The sequence below is a fragment of the Pseudophryne corroboree genome, chromosome 1 (assembly GCF_028390025.1).
Source record: "Pseudophryne corroboree isolate aPseCor3 chromosome 1, aPseCor3.hap2, whole genome shotgun sequence".
In the NCBI taxonomy this organism is placed as follows: domain Eukaryota; kingdom Metazoa; phylum Chordata; class Amphibia; order Anura; family Myobatrachidae; genus Pseudophryne; species Pseudophryne corroboree.
In genome coordinates this window covers 158,469,255-158,490,555 of record NC_086444.1, presented here as the reverse complement: position 1 = coordinate 158,490,555, position 21,301 = coordinate 158,469,255, and the positions used below count along the sequence as shown (strand labels likewise).

The window sequence follows — 21,301 nt, the reverse complement described above, 5'->3', positions numbered from 1 at the left end:
ACACTGGTATCAGTATCCGTGTCGACATCTGTGTCTGCCATCTGAGGTAGTGGGCGTTTCAGAGCCCCTGATGGCCTTTGAATTGTCTGGGCAGTCACGAGCTGAGAAGCCGGCTGTCCCGCATTTGGCATGTCGTCAAATTTTTTATGTAAGGAGTCGACACTTGCACGTAATTCCTTCCATAAGTCCATCCACTCAGGTGTCTGCCCCGCAGGGGGTGACATAACATTTATAGGCATCTGCTCCGCCTCCACATAAGCCTCCTCATCAAACATGTCGACACAGCCGTACCGACACACCGCACACACACAGGGAATGCTCTTAAAGGAGACAGGACCCCACAAAAGCCCTTTGGGGAGACAGAGAGAGAGTATGCCAGCACACACCAGAGCGCTATATAATGCAGGGACTAACTGAATTATGTCCCCTATAGCTGCTATAAGTTATACTGCGCCTAAATTTAGTGCCCCCCCTCTCTTTTTTACCCTTTCTGTAGTGTAGACTGCAGGGGAGAGTCAGGGAGCTTCCTTCCAGCGGAACTGTGAGGGAGAAATGGCGCCAGTGTGCTGAGGGAGATGGCTCCGCCCCTTTTTCGGCGGACTTTTCTCCCGCTTTTTTCTGTATTCTGGCAGGGGTAATTACCACATATATAGCCTCTGGGGCTATATATTGTGGTTATTTTGCCAGCCAAGGTGTTTTTATTGCTGCTCAGGGCGCCCCCCCCAGCGCCCTGCACCCTCAGTGACCGGAGTGTGAAGTGTGTATGAGGAGCAATGGCGCACAGCTGCAGTGCTGTGCGCTACCTTGGTGAAGACTGAAGTCTTCTGCCGCCGATTTCCCGGACCATCTTCTTGCTTCTGGCTCTGTAAGGGGGACGGCGGCGCGGCTCCGGGAACGAACACCAAGGACGGGTCCTGCGGTCGATCCCTCTGGAGCTAATGGTGTCCAGTAGCCTAAGAAGCCCAAGCTAGCTGCAAGCAGGTAGGTTCGCTTCTTCTCCCCTTAGTCCCTCGTTGCAGTGAGCCTGTTGCCAGCAGGTCTCACTGTAAAATAAAAAACCTAAAATATACTTTCTTTCTAGGAGCTCAGGAGAGCCCCTAGTGTGCATCCAGCTCGGCCGGGCACAGAAATCTAACTGAGGTCTGGAGGAGGGGCATAAAGGGAGGAGCCAGTGCACACCAGATAGTACCAAATCTTTCTTATAGAGTGCCCAGTCTCCTGCGGAGCCCGTCTATCCCCATGGTCCTTACGGAGTCCCCAGCATCCACTAGGACGTCAGAGAAATACTGTATACAGGGGGAGCTAGCAAAGCAATTGTTTACAGACTAATTGCAATATCTGATACGTACATGTGCCAACAGTGCTCGGACTATGGGGGTAATTCAGAGTTGATCGTAGCAGCAAATTTGTTAGCAGTTGGGCAAAACCATGTGCACTGCAGGTGGGGCAGATATAACATTTGCAGAGAGAGTTAGATCTGGGTGGGTTATTTTGTTTCTGTGCAGGGTAAATACTGGCTGCTTTATTTTCACACTGCAATTTAGATTTCAGTTTGAATACACCCCACCCAAATCTAACTCTCTCTGCAAGTTATATCTACCCCCCCCCACAGTGCACATGGTTTTTCCCAGTTGCTAACAAATTTGCTGCTGCGATCAACACTGAATTACCCCCTATATGATTATTATTTCCTACTGATATTAGCATGCATAAAACGGGGTATTGATGCTAGGGACGAGAGTATTATACTCCCATTATATAAATCACTAGTGAGGCCACACCTTGAATACTGTGTACAGTTCTGGGCACCGTACTACAAAAAGGATATCCTGGAGCTTGAAAAGGTACAAAGGAGGGCGACCAAACTAATTAAGGGCATGGAGACGATGGAATACAAGGAAAGGCTTGAAAGACTAGGCATGTTTACATTGGAAAAGCGGAGACTAAGAGGGGATATGATCAACATCTACAAATATATAAGGGGACAATACACAGAGCTTGCGCGGGACCTGTTTTTGGTTAGATCAACACAGAGGACTCGTGGACACTCGCTCAGGTTAGAGGAGAGGAGATTCCGCACAATACGGCGTAAAGGCTTTTTCACGGTAAGGACAATACGTGTTTGGAATTCCCTGCCCGAGGGAGTTGTAATGGCGGAATCTGTCAACACCTTTAAGAATGGGTTAGATAAATTCCTATTGGATAAGGATATCCAGGGGTATGGTGCATAGTCATGCATTATAGTTACTATTTAGTCAAATCATCATGCAGAGGACACCACAAATAGGTTGAACTCGATGGACAATTGTCTTTTTTCAACCTCAGATACTATGTTACTATGTTACTAGCAGAATGTGAATATGTAACTGAAGACATCAGCAGGGAGAGTAGCTCAGCACAGAACAATGACACAGACGTGCTGTAGGGTTGGCCTACAGGATACATGCAGCCTTGTTATTTTAAGCTTGATTGGGAAGGGAAATCATGCCTGAACAATATCACGTACAGAGCTGTGTGATACTGTATTCACTACATAATAGTAGTAACAATAATAGTAGTTACATGGGAAAACAGACAGAATTGTCAGCACTTCCCATAATACTGAACACTATGGAATAGGGAATCCTTAATAAGTACAGAACTTTACACTTTAATGTATACAGTAGGTATTATTTATTTATTAACAGTTACTTCTATAGCGGCAGAATATTCCATGGCATCATATACGTAATAAAGCAGTCCAGCGTACTCCATCTGAGAAGGAGATATACATGTGGCTGTGTAGGTCAGGCAGGAACGGTCCCAGCAGTTAAAGGGACTCTAACCATACATTTCTTCTCCCATTCCTTTGTATTTATCTAATGTAATGTAATAAACTTTTTACCAGAACGCTTTCTCTCTAGTAAGTCTGTTGTCTATCTTGACGAACAGCTTGGGTCTATGGCCCAATTGCATGACCTCGATGGGAGGGAGGGGGCACAATCATTGGAAGACACGGTCACATTCAGATCTGAATATATGACCTAGAACAGGCGAAGAAGCAGGAAACTGGTAAAGCACAAATTCACACATTGGGGGGAATTCAAATGTTTGAAAAGTCAGTATGGGGTCTGTTTTTTCCGATCTAATACACAGGAATAAACAGACACCCAACTGACTTTTCAACCATTTGAAGTCCCCCCATTGTCTTCAGACCATTTGTAATGTAGCTTCTTAAACAGACCGCTTTGATCACACTGCATCTCTTCCTACAATAGAAGCGTTACGTACTGCTAAAGTGATACAATATTACTCATGAGCGGCTAATACCGTGACACACAGGGTGCCTTCAGGACACAACTCTGTGTGCTCTGATGTCTGGCATATTCTGAACATTCTTCTGTACTAAGCCCATTTATATATACAGTGTTCATTTACGTTACCAACCTTGATCCATCCGGCTTTCTCTCCCTTGGAACATAGACATTGCCTCCATATTTAATGCACAGACACCACGCATGAACGCTTTCTTCATGGAGCCCTCGAACTGTCCCCTTTCCGCATGAAGCCTTTGCACTTCTGCTCTGGCATCTTCCAGGGCTCCATTCAGCTACAAAAGACATGAAAAAGTCAGAGTGCATGTAACAATAAAGCAGCATTTTGTAACATTACTGGAAATAAAAGCCAAAACAAAACCGTTATACCCTAATAATCAATGTACAGTAACTAACGGAAGCATGCGTACTGTTACTATAGCTAGAATAATTGTTATCAAACTTTTTACTACACCGTACCACACTGAAGAGTGACAGCCACATACATGACATTAACATTTTATCCATGTAAAAATAAAGGAATCTTCATAGAATTTTTATGGCAGATAAGAACCACTTGGCCCCTCTAGTCTGCCCTAAGCACATGTACACCCCACACACTAGGGTTAACTATTGTTGGGAGCAAATCAACCTTCCAGTATATTTTTGGACTGTTGGGGGAAACTGGAGAACCCAGAGGAGACCCACGCAAGCATGGGGAGAATATATAAACTCCATGCAGTTTACCTCAGAGCTGCGAAGCAGTAATGGTAACCATTACACCACCCACACTGCCCATCTTACTATACTCAAACCACACACTCCCAGTGAAATGGCCAGAGTGCGTCCTGGAGTTGGGGGGAGGATAGGAAAATACACTTTTATCCCCTTACTCTGCTGAATGGATGGAGCGTGCTGTGGGAACCATCCTATTTTTATGTCACTTCACTGACATGGCGTGTAACATACTAGGTACAACTCGTGACACTCTAATGGGCCCTACACACTTAGCGATTTCACTGATCAATATGAACGTTCTCATTCATTAATGAACGAGAGCTCGTTCATATCGGTCAGTGTGTAGGCACCAACGATGAACGATGCACGGCCCTGCGCTCATTCATCGTTGGTGCCGGGTCGCTTGTGCACGCAGGCCAATATGGACAATCTCGTCCATATTGGCATGCACGCATATGGAGCCGGGTGACGGGGGAGTAAAGACACTTCACTCCCCCAGTCACCACCCCACCGCCGCCGGATAGCCCGTCAGGCAGCTCGACGGCGGGTCGCCTAATGTGTAGGGCCCTTAAGGGTTTGTGACACACAGTATGGGAAGCACTGAAACACAATACACTAATCCCTTGAGATTGTAACTAGAAGCACCTTGGTGGTCCATGCTTTTCTTCATCAGCAGTGTGTTACAACATGCAATGCATAGGTTGAGAGTCCGTGTTATGGAACAACAAGAGGCCATGATTATTTTTATCATTTATTTATATGGCGCCACATGGGATCCGCAGCGCCCAATTACAGAGTTAACAAATAAACAAAACATGAAGTGACTTACAGTTCAATACAATATAGGACAAGTACAGGGTATATAAACATAGCTGTGGCAGTAAACAGCACTGAAATAAGTTTCAGGGTGGCAGAAAATTGAAGGATTTGGTGCCATCAAAGGGAGTATTGAAAATAGGATTTTAATACCTACCGGTAAATCCTTTTCTCTTAGTCCGTAGAGGATGCTGGGGTCATCATAGAACCATGGGGTATAGACGGGATCCGCAGGAGACATATGCACTTTAAGACTTTGAAAGGGTGTGAACTGGCTCCTCCCTCTATGCCCCTCCTCCAGACTCCAGTTATAGTAACTGTGCCCAGGGAGACGGACATTTCGAGGAAAGGATTTATTGTTAAACTAAGGTGAGATTTATACCAGCTCACACCTCAAGCATGCCGCACAACGTGGCATTCAACAGCACACAAGCCAACGGCATGAACAATTTCAGCAACAGGCTGACTATAAACGTAACACAACATGTGTGTAACCACAACTAATAACTGCAGATACAGTACGCACTGGGACAGGCGCCCAGCATCCTCTACGGACTAAGAGAAAAGGATTTACCGGTAGGTATTAAAATCCTATTTTCTCATACGTCCTAGAGGATGCTGGGGTCATCATAGAACCATGGGGTTATACCAAAGCTCTAGAACGGGCGGGAGAGTGCAGATGACTCTGCAGCACCGATTGACCAAACTTAAGGTCTTCATCGGCCAAGGTATCAAACTTGTAGAACTTTGCAAAAGTGTTTGACCCCGACCAAGTAGCTGCTCGGCAAAGTTGCAATGCCGAGACCCCCCGGGAAGCCGCCCAGGATGAACCCACCTTTCTAGTAGAATGGGGTTTTACCGATTCCGGTAACGGCAATCCAGCCGTGGAATGAGCCTGCTGAATCGTGTTAAAGATCCAGAGTACAATGGTCTGCTTGGAAGCAGGGCACCCAACCTTGTTGGGAGCATACAGGACAAACAGAGCTTCTGTTTTCCTAATCTGAGCCGTTCTGGCGACATAAATCTTCAAAGCTCTGACCACATCCAGAAATTTTGACACAGCGAAAACGTCAGTAGCCAAAGGCACCACAATAGGCTGGTTCATGTGGAAAGAGGAAACCACCTTCGGCAGAAATTGTGGACGTGTCCTCAATTCAGCTCTATCTAAATGGAAGATCAAATAAGGGCTCTTGTGAGACAAGGGCGCTAATTCAGACACCCGCCTTGCAGAAGCCAAGGCCAACAGGATGACCACTTTCCAAGTGAGGAATTTCAACTCCACCTTCCGTAAAGGTTCAAACCAATGTGATTGAAGGAACTGCAACTCCACATTAAGATCCCATGGTGCCACTGGAGGCACAAATGGAGGTTGGATATGCAACACACCTTTCACGAAAGTCTGAACTTCTGGAAGGGAGGCCAATTGTTTCTGAAAGAAAATCGATAAGGCCGAAATCTGTACCTTAATTGAGCCCAAATTTAGGCCCGCATCCACACCTGGTTGTAGAAAATGGAGAAAACGTCCTAGCCGAAACTCCTCCGTAGGAGCCCCCTTGGATTCACACCAAGAAACATATTTTCTCCAAATACGGTGGTAATGTTTAGATGTTACCCCTTTTCTGGCCTGAATAAGTGTGGGAATGACTTCACTGGGAATACCCTTACGGGCTAGGATTCTGCGCTCAACCGCCATGCCTTCAAACGTAGCCGCGGTAAGTCCTGATACACGCACGGCCCCTGTTGTAACAGGTCCTCGCGCAGAGGAAGAGGCCAGGGATCTCCTATGAGTAATTCCTGAAGATCTGGATACCAAGCCCTCCTTGGCCAGTCTGGGACAATGAGGATCGCCCGGATCTTTGTTCTTCTTATGATCTTTAGAACTTTTGGAATGAGAGGAAGTGGAGGGAATACATACACCGACTAAAAACACCCACGGTGTCACCAGTGCATCCACTGCAATTGCTTGAGAGTCCCTTGACCTGGAACAATATCTCTGAAGCTTCTTGTTGAGCAGAGATGCCATCATGTCTACTTGAAGAACTCTCCAACGACTTTTCACCTTTGCGAAGACTTCTTGGTGGAGGCCCCACTCTCCTGGATGGAGATCGTGTCTGCTGAGGAAGTCTGCTTCCCAGTTGTCCACTCCTGGAATGAAGATCGCTGACAGAGCGCTTGTATGCTTTTCCGCCCAGCGGAAAATACTTGTGGCTTCTGCCATCGCCGCTCTGCTTTTTGTTCCACCCTGACGGTTTATGTACGCTACTGCTGTTACATTGTCCGACTGGATCAGTACAGGCAGATCTCGAAGAAGATGTTCCGCTTGCAGAAGGCCGTTGTAAATGGCCCTTAACTCCAGAACATTTATGTGGAGACAAGTTTCCTGACTTGACCATCTTCCTTGGAAGTTTTCTCCCATTGTGACTGCCCCCCAGCCTCGGAGGCTTGCATACGTGGTCACTAGGATCCAGTCCTGAATCCCAAACCTGCGCCCCTCTAGGTGAGAGGTGTGCAGCCACCACAGGAGTGATACCCTGATCTTGGAAGACAGGATTATCCTCCGGTGCATGTGTAGGTGGGACCCGGACCACTTGTCCAACAGGTCCCACTAGAACACTCTGGCATGGAACCTGCCAAACTGAATGGCCTTGTAGGCCGCAACCATCTTCCCCAGCAACCAAATGCATTGATGGATTGACACTCTTGCTGGTTTCAGAATTTGTTTGACCAGACTTTGAAGTTCCAGAGCCTTTTCCAATGGAAGAAAGACTCTCTGTAGTTCTGTGTCCAATATCATTCCCAAAAACGACAACCGCGTTGTCGGAATCAACTGTGATTTTGGCAAGTTTAGGAGCCAACCATGTTGCTGAAGGACTGTCAGGGAGAGTGCAACTTTTTCCACCAACTGGTCCCTGGATCTCGCCTTTATCAAGAGATCATCCAAGTATGGGATAATCATGACACTTTGCTTGCGAAGGAGTACCATCATCTCCGCCATCACTTTGGTGAAAATCCTCAGAGCCGTGGACAGACCAAACGACAACGTTTGAAATTGGTAATGACAATCCTGAATTGCAAATCTCAGGTAAGCCTGATGCGGAGGATAAATGGGAACATGTAAGTAGGCATCCTTTAAAATCCCCTTCCTCCAGACTGGAGATCGCTGCGCGGAGAGACTCCATCTTGAATTTGAATTTCTTTAGGTAGAAATTTAGGGATTTCAGGTTCAGGATTGGTCTGACCGAGCCGTCTGGCTTCGGGACCACAAACAGGCTCGAATAAAAGCCTTCTCCCTGTTGTGACTGGGGAACCTTGATGATAACTTGATTTTGACACAACTTTTGTATTGCGTTGCAAACTACCTCCCTGTCCGGAAGAGAAGCTGGTAAGGCCGATTTGAAAAAATGGCGAGGGGGAACGTCTTGAAACACCAGCTTGTACCCTTGGGATACTATTTGTAAAACCCATGGGTCTAGGTCCGAACGAAACCAAAACAGACTGAAGCGTTTGAGACACGCCCCCACCGGTGCGGACTCCCGCATAGGAGCCCCAACGTCATGCGGAGGAAGTGGCAGAAGCCTGGGAGGACTTCTGCTCCTGGGAGCCTGACAAGGCTGGTGATCGTTTACCTCTTCCCCTTCCTCTAGTAGCAAGGAAGGAAGAACCTCGGTCTTTTCTGTATTTATTGGGCCGAAAGGACTGCATCTGATAGTGATGCGTTTTCTTTTGCTGTGGGGGAACATAAGGCAAAAAAGAAGACTTACCCGCGGTAGCTGTAGATACCAAGTCATCAAGGCCATCACCAAATAAGGCCTTACCTTTATATGGCAGAGATTCCATACTTTTCTTGGAATCATCATCAGCATTCCATTGGTGAATCCACAACGCTCGTCTAGCTGAGACTGCCATGGCATTGGCCTTTGAACCCAAAAGACCAATATCTCTCACAGCTTCCTTAAGGTATGCTGCAGCGTCCTTGATATAACCCAGCGTCAAGAGGACGCTATCCCTATCTAGGGTATCTATTTCAGAAAACAAGTTGTCTGCCCACTTTTCGATAGCACTACTTACCAACGCAGACGCAATGACAGGTCTGAGTAGCGTACCTGTTGTCGCATAAATGGACTTTAACGTAGTTTCTTGTTTACGATCCGCAGGATCCTTAAGGGCTGCCGTGTCAGGTGACTGGAGAGCCACCTTTTTAGACAAACGTGACAGGGCCTTGTCCACGGTGGGGGGTGACTCCCACTTTTCCCTATCTGCCGAGGGAAATGGATAAGCTACCTTAATTATTTTGAGAATCTGAAACTTTTTGTCAGGAGCTTCCCAGAGTTTTTCAAAAAACGTGTTCAGTTCATGAGAGGGGGGAAACGTTACCTCAGGTTTCCTTTCCTTATACATACAGACCCATTTATCAGGGACAGCCGGGTCCTCAGTGATATGTAGCACCTCTTTAACCACCACAATCATATACTGAATGCTCTTTACCAGTTTTGGATCTAATCTGGAATCGCTATAGTCGACACTGGAATCAGAGTCTGTGTCGGTATCAGTGTCTGCCAACTGGGCCAGCGTACGTTTCTGTGACCCTGAGGGGACCTGACTTTGCAATAACATATCTTTTACAGATTTCTTCCATGCCTGGGTCTAAGACTCAGACTTATCTAGACTCTTACTAATAAGAGCCACATTAGCATTCAAGGCGTTCAACACATTTATCCAATCTGGCGACGGCGGTGCCGACAGGGTCACCCCCGCAGCTGTTTATGTCCCTAATAGAGCCTCCTCCTGGGAAGAGCCTTCAGCCTCAGATATGTCAACACACGTGCACCAAAGACCCACAGACACACCGGGCCTATAGGGGACAGACCCACAGTAAAGCCTGTTAGAGAGACACAGAGGAAATTTGCCAGCTCACACTCCAGCGCCCAATCAGCGGTTCTGAAGCGCCCAATAAATGCCTCAGACCTGTAGCGCTTTTAATATAAGGTATATTGCACCAAATTAGCCAGTGCCCTCCCCCCCCCCATTTTGCACCCTGATACTTGTCAGTGTGAAGGAAGGACCAGCGTCTCTGCAGCCTGATGGAGAGAAAATGGCGCCGAGTGAGCTGTAAGGATGAAGCTCCGCCCCCTCAATGGCGCACTTACGTCCCGCTTCTTCTATGATTATACTGGCGGGAGTTTTGGACAGTGCCTCGGCACTAATGTCCCTCTTTTGCCAGTGTCCACTGAGGATATACTAGCTGCCCAGGGCGCCCGCGCCCCCCCCCCCCCGCGCCCTACACCCTGTAGTGCTGTGTATATGTGGGAGATTAGTGCGCAGCGTCCACGCGCTGTGTGGTACCTCAGAGAATGCAGTCACTGAAGTCTTCTTTTCTTCAGCTACTCACCTGTCTTCTGACTTCTGGCTCCGTAAGGGGGTGACGGCAGGCTGCGGGAGTGAGCATCTAGGCGTACCCAGCGATCAGCACCCTCAGGAGCTAATGGTGTCCTGTAGCCAGAAGCAGAGCCCTTGAACTCACTGGAAGTGGGTCCTACTCGTCTCCCCTAAGTCCCACGAAGCAGGGAGACTGTTGCCAGCAGCCTCCCTGTACATAAAAAAAAACCTAACAAAAGTATTTTTCAGAGAAAATAAGATTTTACTCACCGGTAAATCTATTTCTCGTAGTCCGTAGTGGATGCTGGGACTCCGTAAGGACCATGGGGATTAGCGGATCCGCAAGAGACTGGGCACAACTAAAGAAAGCTTTAGGACTACCTGGTGTGCACTGGCTCCTCCCACTAAGACCCTCCTCCAGACCTCAGTTAGGATACTGTGCCCGGAAGAGCTGACTCAAATAGGAAGGATTTTGAATCCCGGGTAAGACTCATACCAGCCACACCAATCACACCGTATAACTCGTGATACTATACCCAGTTAACAGTATGAAATATAACGGAGACTCTCAACAGATGGCTCAACAATAACCCTTTAGTTAGGCAATAACTATAAACAAGTATTGCAGACAATCCGCACTTGGGATGGGCGCCCAGCATCCACTACGGACTACGAGAAATAGATTTACCGGTGAGTAAAATCTTATTTTCTCTGACGTCCTAAGTGTATGCTGGGACTCCGTAAGGACCATGGGGATTATACCAAAGCTCCCAAACGGGCGGGAGAGTGCGGATGACTCTGCAGCACCGAATGAGCAAACTCTAGGTCCTCCTCAGCCAGGGTATCAAACTTGTAGACTGTTGCAAAAATGTTTGAACCCGACCAAGTAACAGCTCGGCAAAGTTGTAAAGCCGAGACCCCTCGGGCAGCCGCCCAAGAAGAGCCCACTTTCCTCGTGGAATGGGCTTTTACAGATTTAGGGTGCGGCAGTCCAGCCGCAGCATGTGCAAGTTGAATCGTGCTACAGATCCAGCGAGCAATAGTCTGCTTAGAAGCAGGAGCACCCAGCTTGTTGGGTGCATACAGGATAAATAGCGAGTCAGTTTTCCTGACTCCAGCCGTCCTGGAAACATATACTTTTCAGGGCCCTGACTACGTCCAGTAACTTGGAATCCTCCAAGTCCCAAGTAGCCGCAGGCACCACAATAGGTTGGTTCACATGAAAAACTGATACCACCTTAGGAAGGAATTGGGAACGAGTCCTCAATTCCGCCTTATCCATATAAAATACACATAAGAGCTTTTGTATGACAAAGCTTTCAATTCTGATACACGCCTGGCCGACGCCACGGCCCACAGCATGACCACTTGCCACGTGAGGTATTGTAGCTCCACGGATTTCAGTGGCTCAACCCAATGCGACTTCAGGAAATCCAACACCACGTTGAGATCCCACGGTGCCACTTGAGGCACAAACGGGGGCTGACTATGCAGCACTCCCTTAACAAAAGTCCGAACTTCAGGCAGTGAAGCCAGTTCTATTTTGGAAGAAAATCGATAGAGCCGAAATATGGACCTTCATGGAACCCAATTTTAGGCCCATAGTCACCTCTGACTGTAGGAAGTGCAGAAATCGACCTAGCTGAAATTTCTCCTTTGGGGCCTTCCTGGCCTCACAGCACGCAACATATTTCCACCATATGCGGTGATAATGGTTTGCGTTCACTTCTTTCCTAGCTTTAAATAGCGTAGGGATAACTTCCTCCGGAATGCCCTTTTCCTTCAGGATCCGGCGTTCAACCGCCATGCCGTCACACGCAGCCGCGGTACGTCTTGGAACAGACAGGCCCCCTGCTGTAGCAGGTCCTGTCTGAGCGGCAGAGGCCATGGGTCCTCTGAGATCATTTCTTGGAGTTCTGGTTACCAAGCTATTCTTGGCCAACCCGGAACAATGAGTATAGTTCTTACTCCTCTCCTTCTTATTATTCTCATTACCCTGGGTAAGAGAGGCAGAGAAGGGAACACATACACCGACTGGTACACCCACGGTGTTACCAGAGCGTCCACAGCTATCGCCTGAGGGTCCCCTGACCTGGCGCAATATCTTTGTAGCTTTTTGTTGAGACGGGACGCCATCATGTCCACCTGTGGCCTTTCCCAACGGTGTACAATCATTTGGAAAACTTCTGGATGAAGTCCCCACTCTCCCGGGTGGAGGTCGTGTCTTCTGAGAAAGACTGCTTCTCAGTTGTCCACTCCGGGAATGAACACTGCTGACAGTGCGAACACATGATTTTCCGCCCATCGGAGAATCCTTGTGGCTTCTGCCATCGCCATCCTGCTTCTTGTGCCGCCCTGTCGGTTTACATGAGCGACCGCCGTGATGTTGTCTGACTGGATCAGCACCGGCCGGTGTTGAAGCAGGGTCTAGCCTGACTTAGGGCATTGTAAATGGCCCTTAGTTCCAGAATATTTATGTGTAGGGAAGTCTCCTGACTTTTCCATAGCCTTGGAAGTTTCTTCCCTGTGTGACTGCCCCCCAGCCTCGAAGGCTGGCAACCGTGGTCACCAGGACCCAGTCCTGTATGCCGAATCTGCGGCCCCCTAGAAGATGAGCACTCTGCAGCCACCACAACAGCGACACCCTGGCCCTTGGAGACAGGGTTATCCTCCGATGCATCTGAAGATGCGACCCAGACCACTTGTCCAACAGATCCCACTGGAAAATCCTTGCATGGGACCTGGCGAATGGAATTTCTTCGTAAGAAGCTACCATCCTTCCCAGGGCTCGCGTGCATTGATGCACCGACACCTGTATACGTATTAGGAGGTCTCTGTCTAGAGACGACAACTCCTTGGACTTCTCCTCCGGGAGAAACCCTTTTTATCCTGTTCTGTGTCCAGAACCATACCCAGGAACAGTAGACGCGTCGTAGGAACCAGCTGCGACTTTGGAATATTCAGAATCCAGCCGTGCTGTTGTAGCACTTCCCAAGATAGTGCTACTCCGCCGAACAACTGCTCCCTGGACCTCGCCTTTATAAGGAGATCGTCCAAGTACGGGATAATTATTTCGGCCATTACCTTGGTAAATACCTCTGTGCCGGGGACAGACCAACGGCAACGTCTGGAATTGGTAATGACAATCCTGTACCACAATTTTGAGGTACTCCTGGTGAAGAGGGTAAATAGGGACATGCAGGTAAGCATCCTTGATGTCCAGTGATACCATGAAATTCTCCAGGCTTGCAATAATCGCCCTGAGCGATTCCATTTTGAACTTGAACCTTCGTATATAAGTGTTCAAGGCTATCAATTTTAGAATGGGTCTCACCAAACAGTCTGGTTTCGGTACCACAACATTTTTGGAATAGTAACCCCGGCCTTGTTGAAGGAGGGGTACCATGATTTCACCTGTTGGAAGTACAGCTTGTGAATTGCCGCCAGTACTACCTTTCTCCGAGGGCAGCAGGCAAGGCTGATGTGAGGTAACGGCGAGGGGGAGTCGCCTCGAACTATCCCTGTGATACTATTTGCAGAACCTAGGGATCCACCTGTGGGAAAGCCCACTGGTCCCTGAAGTTCCCGAGACGCGCCCCTACCGCACCTGTCTCCACCTGTGGAGCCCCAACGTCATGCGGTGGACTCCGAGGAAGCGGGGGAAGATTTTTGATCCTGGGAACTGGCTGCTGGTGCAGCTTTTTCCTTCTTCCCTTGTCTCTGTGCAGAAAGGAAGCGCCTTTGACCCGCTTGCTTTTCTGAAGCCGAAAGGACTGTACCTGAAAATACAGTGCTTTCTTAGGCTGTGAGGAAACCTGAGGTAAAAAAATTTCTTCCCAGCTGTTGCTGTGGATACGAGGTCCCAGAGACCATCCCCAAACAATTCCTCACCCTTATAAGGCAGAATCTCCATGTGCCTTTTATAGGCAGCATCACCTGTCCACTGCCGGGTTTCTAATACCCTCCTGGCAGAATGGACATTGCATTAATTCTGGATGCCAGCCGGCAAATATCCCTCTGTGCATCCTTTATATCTTAAGACGACGTCTTGAATATGCTCTATGTTAGCAAACTATTATCCCTGTCTTAGAGTATTAATATTATCTGACTGGGTATCAGACCACGCTGCAGCAGCACTATTTATGCTGAGGCAATTGCAGGTCTCAGTATATAACCTGAGTGTGTATATACAGACTTCAGGATAGCCTCCTGCTTTTTATCAGCAGGCTCCTTCAAGGTGGCCGTATCCTAAGACGGCAGTGCCACCTTTTTTGACAAACGTGTGAGCGCCTTATCCACCCTAAGGGATATCTCCCAACGTGACCTATCCTCTGGCGGGAAAGGGTACGCCATCAGTAACTTTTTTAGAAATTACCAGTTTCTTATCGGGGGAACCCACGCTACTTTACACACTTCATTCATTCATCTGATGGGGGAACAAAACACTGGCTGCTTTTTCTCCCCAAAAATAAAACCCCTTTTATGTGGTACTTGGGTTCATGTCAGAAATGCGTAACACATTTTTCATTGCCGAGATCATGTAACGGATGTTCCTAGTGGATTGTGTATATGTCTCAACCTCGTCGACACTGGAGTCAGACTCCGTGTCGACATCTGTGTCTGCCATCTGAGGTAATGGGCGCTTTTTTGAGCCCCTGATGGCCTTTGAGACGCCTGGGCAGGCGCGGGCTGAGAAGCCGGCTGTCCCACAGCTGTTTTACGTCATCCAGCCTTCTATGGAAGGAGTGGACATTGTCTGTTAATACCTTTACACCTATCCATCCACTCTGGTGTCGGCCCCACAGGGGGCGACATCCCATTTATCGGCCTCTGCTCCACCTCCACGTAACCTTCCTCATCCCACATGTCGACACAGCCGTACCGACACACAGCACACACACAGGGAATGCTCTGACTGAGGACAGGACCCCACAAAGTCCTTTGGGGAGACAGAGAGAGAGTATGCCAGCACACACCAGAGCGCTATATAATGCAGGGATTAACACTATAACTGAGTGATTTTTCCCCCAAATAGCTGCTTGTATAAACAATATTGCGCCTAAATTTAGTGCCCCCCCTCTCTTTTTAACCCTTTGAGCCTGAAAACTACAGGGGAGAGCCTGGGGAGCTGTCTTCCAGCTGCACTGTGAAGAGAAAATGGCGCCAGTGTGCTGAGGGAGATAGCTCCGCCCCTTTTTCGCGGACTTTTCTCCCGCTTTTTTATGGATTCTGGCAGGGGTATTTATCACATATATAGCCTCTGGGGCTATATATTGTGATATATTTGCCAGCCAAGGTGTTTTTATTGCTGCTCAGGGCGCTCCCCCCCAGCGCCCTGCACCCTCAGTGACCGGAGTGTGAAGTGTGTATGAGGAGCAATGGCGCACAGCTGCAGTGCTGTGCGCTACCTTGGTGAAGACTGATGTCTTCTGCCGCTGATTTTCCGGACTCTTCTTGCTTATGGCTCTGTAAGGGGGCCGGCGGCGCGGCTCCGGGACCGAACATCAATAGCCGGTTCCATGCGGTCAATCCCTCTGGAGCTAATGGTGTCCAGTAGCCTAAGAAGCCCAAGCTACCACCAGTTAGGTAGGTTGCCAGCAGATCTCACTGTAAAATAAAAAACCTAAAACATACTTTCTTTCTAGGAGCTCAGGAGAGCCCCTAGTGTGCATCCAGCTCAGCCGGGCACAAGAATCTAACTGAGGTCTGGAGGAGGGTCTTAGTGGGAGGAGCCAGTGCACACCAGGTAGTCCTAAAGCTTTCTTTAGTTGTGCCCAGTCTCCTGCGGAGACGCTAATCCCCATGGTCCTTACGGAGTCCCAGCATCCACTTAGGACGTCAGAGAAACACAGTAGAGCTCCCTGTAGTGCGTCCAGGGCACAATTCTAAAACTGGAGTCTGGAGGAGGGGCATAGAGGGAGGAGCCAGTTCACACCCTTTCAAAGTCTTACAGTGCCCATGCCCATGTCTCCTGCGGATCTCGTCTATACCCCATGGTTCTATGATGACCCCAGCATCCTCTAGGACGTATGAGAAAAGATAGGTTAAGTAAGAGACGTAAAAGCACATGAAGGAAGAGGACCCTGCTCGTGAGAGCTTACATTCTTAAAGGGGAGGGCCACAGATGGGGTAGAAAGTGAGCGTGGGCCACAGAAGGCTCAGGATGAGAGACGGCTGGGTTTGGTGAAGAAGTGGGTCTTGAGAGCCCATTTGAAGTTTTGTAGAGGTGGAGAGTCTGAGCAGGAGAGGTAGAGAATTCCAGAAAAAAGAAAGCAGCACATGCAAAATTTTGGAGGTAGGAGTGGGAGGAGTTAATCAGAAGGCGAGAGGCGGCGTGCATTAGCAGAGCGAAGAGGACGGGCGGGAGTGTAAAGGGAGATAAGGTCAAAGATGTAACTGGGAGAGGAGTGGATGAGGGCTTTGTGAGTGTGAGAAGCTTGAAATGGATTCTGGAGGGGAAGGGGAGCCATTGAAGGGCTAGTAAAAGAGGAGAGGTGGACGTAGTGCGTGTGGTGAGGAAGATGATCCGGGCAGCAGCATTGAGGACAGATTGGAGTGGAAAGATGTATGTGTTAGGGATGCCAGTCAGGAGGAGATTACAGTAGTCCAGTCTGGAGATGACCAGTGACCAGTGAGTGGTTAAGGGTCTTGGTGGCATCCTGGGTGAGATAGGTTCTGATCCTGGAAATATTTTTGAGATAAAAATGACAGGTTTGTGATAGGTGCTGAATATGTGGTTTGAAGGAGAGGGAGGAGTCAAGGATTACTCCAAGACAGCACACTTGGGGGCTAGAGGAGATAGTAGTGCCATCAATAGATAATGAAATTGTGGGAGGTGAGATTGTGCGGGAGGGTGGGAAGATGATCAGCTCAGTCTTAGACATGTTAAGTTTAAGAAAGAGCTGGGACATCCAAGAAGAGATAGCAGAGAGACAGTTGGATACACGAGTGAGGAGAGCAAGTGAGAGGTCAGGGGAGGAAAGGTAGATTTGAGTGTCATCAGCATAGAGATGATATTGTAAGTCAAAAAAGCTAATGATTTCTCCTAAAGAGGATGTATAGAAAGAGAAAAGGAGAGAACCAAGAAGAGAGCCTTGGGGGACACTTACAGTTAGTGGAAGTGAGGGGGAGGTGGAGCCATGAGAGAAGACCGAGAAGGGATGAACAAAGAGGTAGGAGGACAGGCAGGAGAGGGCAGTATCACGCAGACCAAGTGAATGAAGGATTTTTGCAGGAAGAGAGGGTGGTCTACAGTGTCAAAAGCAGCAGAGAGGTCAAGGATAATTAACAAAGATTAGTGACCCTTGGATTTAGCAGATAGGAGGTCATTGCAAACTTTAGTGAGGGCAGTTTCAGTGGAGTGGAGAGGACGGAAGCCAGACTGGAATGGGTCAAGTAGTGAGTGGGAGGAAAGAAAGGCAGTCAGGCGGTTATAGACAATACGCTCAAGGAGTTTGGAGGCAAAAGGAAGGAGAGAGATGGGTCGATAGTTGTAGAGAGTGTATGGATCAAGGGTAGTTTTTTTAAGAATAGGGGAGACGAGTGCATGCTTGAAGGCAGAGTGGACAGTGCCTGATGATAGGGAGAGATTGAAGAGGTGGGCAAGATGGGAGCAGGCAGAGAGAGAGAGGTAGCGGGAGGGGATAGGGTCACGTGGGGAAGTGGAGGGGGGTGAGGAACGAATGAGGGCCATTACTTCTTTGCCCAGAAACATGGGAGAAAGATGTCAAGGCAGAAAGAGATTAAACAAGTAGATCATATCCTGGATAGAGACACCCAATGGAAGCCTTATCTTCAAGACGCAAGATTACATTAGGTACGATAATAAGTATTCTGCCATACATAGTAATGATTACACTACAGAAGAAATATTGTACCTGGGCAACCTTAGATTCATAGTCATTAGACAGCTCAATACACACTTCTTCAGCTCTGGCTCGGCAGGCCCGCTCCACCTTATCCTTCCAGTTCAATTCTATAGCCGAGTGCCACATTCTCCACATATTCTTCATCAATGCCTTTCTGTAATGTCTATCGGCCAGATTGCAGACATATTCCTAAAATGTAAACATTAGATGTTACTGAGCAAACAGATTCTGTGTGTTAGACCATTAACTAAAGAAATCAGATTGCCTGAGATTCCGACACTTTATATTACAATAGAACATGAAACACATCCAAATGGATAATAGAGGAAACGGATGGCTGTTCTGGGGATAATATGCACAGAGAAATGTTCGCCTTGAGTGGCAGCAAAACTACAATAAAAGCTTTCTGGCACCAACAGCACATCCCTGGTGGAAAGAGTCTGGACATTTTTACAGGGGATTTTCTGGAGTTTTTTTTCCCCCATTTCCATTTGGAAGACATTTACCATTTCCCTACCAAATACACGTTAACCAGCAAAGAGATGGGGAAACTGCAGCACCGTGTACGATACATACATACACTAATTTAACATTATATTCCTATTTCACTTCAGAAATAAACCGTTTGCCCTGTAAATAACAGTCTAGAAATTCATCTTCCCTGTATAGTGTAATAACCCAATATTCATCACACTATCTACAACACTAAGGTTTAATCATTCCATTATACATCCACATCAAGCAATAACTAGGTCACTTTCTCTTCTCCTAAATGAAAGTATACACTCTCCAAACGCAGCTCTGGCTGTGGAACAATGAATCACATGTCCTGGTCTTTACCTCTTGTCTGGCTTCTGTTTGCTGTAGTCGCCAGTGGGTAAATGTTCGCATTAGCTCGATCTTTTCTTTCTGCTTCTCCAGTGCATGGGTCAGGTTAGAAATCACCTGGGGGAGAACATCATATTCTGGCTTTATGGTTATGTCACAGGATCTACTAAAAACCATTGTGCAAGTTTGCTAAACAATCTGAATAACTGGAGTGCTTGTGATACTCTTTCCCCAATAGATCATGGAGTTCTCCGAGAATATAAATAACACAAGGCACCATCATAGTGTAGTATCATACCTAACAAATCCATATTATATTATTAAACACATTAAGTATAGCATCAATTATAAATCTGAAGAGCAATCTGTCTTGACATAAAAATAAATAAAAAAAAGATCCACTAGTGATACTGGAAAACCGAGGGATAGAAAATAAGAATTTACTTACCGATAATTCTATTTCTCGGAGTCCGTAGTGGATGCTGGGGTTCCTGAAAGGACCATGGGGAATAGCGGCTCCGCAGGAGACAGGGCACAAAAAGTAAAGCTTTAGGATCAGGTGGTGTGCACTGGCTCCTCCCCCTATGACCCTCCTCCAAGCCTCAGTTAGGTACTGTGCCCGGACGAGCGTACACAATAAGGAAGGATTTATGAATCCCGGGTAAGACTCATACCAGCCACACCAATCACACTGTACAACCTGTGATCTGAACCCAGTTAACAGTATGATAACAGCGGAGCCTCTGAAAAGATGGCTCACAACAATAATAACCCGATTTTTGTAACTATGTACAAGTAATGCAGATAATCCGCACTTGGGATGGGCGCCCAGCATCCACTACGGACTCCGAGAAATAGAATTATCGGTAAGTAAATTCTTATTTTCTCTATCGTCCTAGTGGATGCTGGGGTTCCTGAAAGGACCATGGGGATTATACCAAAGCTCCCAAACGGGAGGGAGAGTGCGGATGACTCTGCAGCACCGAATGAGAGAACTCCAGGTCCTCCTTAGCCAGGGTATCAAATTTGTAGGATTTTACAAACGTGTTTGCCCCTGACTAAATAGCCGCTCGGCAAAGTTGTAAAGCCGAGACCCCTCGGGCAGCCACCCAAGATGAGCCCACCTTCCTTGTGGAATGGGCATTTACATATTTTGGCTGTGGCAGGCCTGCCACAGAATGTGCAAGCTGAATTGTATTACACATCCAACTCGCAAAAGTCTGCTTAAAAGCAAGAGCACCCAGTTTGTTGGGTGCATACAGGATAACAGCAAGTCAGTTTTCCTGACTCCAGCCGTCCTGGAACCTATATTTTCAGGGCCCTGACCACATCTAGCAACTTGGAGTCCTCCAAGTCCCTAGTAGGCGCAAGACACCACAATAAGCTGGTTCAGGTGAAACACTGACACCACCTTAGGGAGAGAACTGGGGACGAGTCCGCAGCTCTGCCCTGTCCGAAAAGACAAACAGATATGGGCTTTTTTGAGAAAAAAACCACCAATTTGACACTCGCCTGGTCCAGGCCAGGTCCAAGAGCATGTTCACTTTTCATGTGAGATGCTTCAAATCCACAGATTTGACTGGTTTTAAACCAATGTGTTTTGAGGAATCCCAGAACTACGTTGAGATCCCACAGTGCCACTGGAGGCACAAAAGGGGGTTGTATATGCAATACTCCCTTGACAAACTTCTGGACTTCAGGAACTGAAGCCAATTCTTACTGGAAGAAAAATCGACAGGGCCGAAATTTGAACCTTAATGGACCCCAATTTGAGGCCCATAGACACTCCTGTTTGCAAGAAATGCAGGAATCGACCGAGTTGAAATTTCTTCGTGGGGCCTTCCTGGCCTCACACCACGCAACATATTTTCGCCACATGTGGTGATAATGTTGTGCGGTCACCTCCTTTCTGGCTTTGACCAGGGTAGGAATGACCTCTTCCTGAATGCCTTTTCCCTTAGGATCCGGCGTTCCACCGCCATGCCGTCAAACGCAGCTGCGGTAAGTCTTGGAACAGACATGGTACTTGCTGAAACAAGTTCCTTCTTAGCGGCAGAGGCCATAAGTCCTCTGTGAGCATCTCTTGAAGTTCCGGGTACCAAGTCCTTCTTGGCCAATCCGGAGCCATGAGTATAGTTCTTACTCCTCTACGTCTTATAATTCTCAGTACCTTAGGTATGAAAAGCAGAGGATGGAACACATACACCGACTGGTACACCCACGGTGTTACCAGACCGTCCACAGCTATTGCCTGAGGGTCTCTTAACCTGGCGCAATACCTGTCCCGTTTTTTGTTCAGACGGGACGCCATCATGTCCACCTTTGGTAATTCCCAACGGTTTACAATTATGTGGAAAACTTCCCCATGAAGTTCCCACTCTG

At 47.7% G+C, this 21,301-nt stretch overlaps 1 protein-coding gene across 5 annotated transcripts in view; it reads right to left on the bottom strand.

Annotated features, from left to right (window-relative positions):
- Positions 1–21,301, bottom strand: part of POC5 (POC5 centriolar protein) — a 303,404-nt gene that overhangs the window by 25,591 nt on the left and 256,512 nt on the right. For 4 of the 5 annotated variants that reach the window (XM_063963760.1, XM_063963750.1, XM_063963744.1 and 1 more), the window contains 3 exons: positions 18,932–19,036; positions 18,101–18,280; positions 3,427–3,589 (listed from right to left, as the gene is read on the bottom strand). In XM_063963760.1, coding sequence (XP_063819830.1) covers positions 3,427–3,589; positions 18,101–18,280; positions 18,932–19,036 — 448 coding nt within the window. The remainder of the gene's footprint in view (positions 1–3,426; positions 3,590–18,100; positions 18,281–18,931; positions 19,037–21,301) is intronic. The other variant, XM_063963756.1, reaches the window with a different exon arrangement.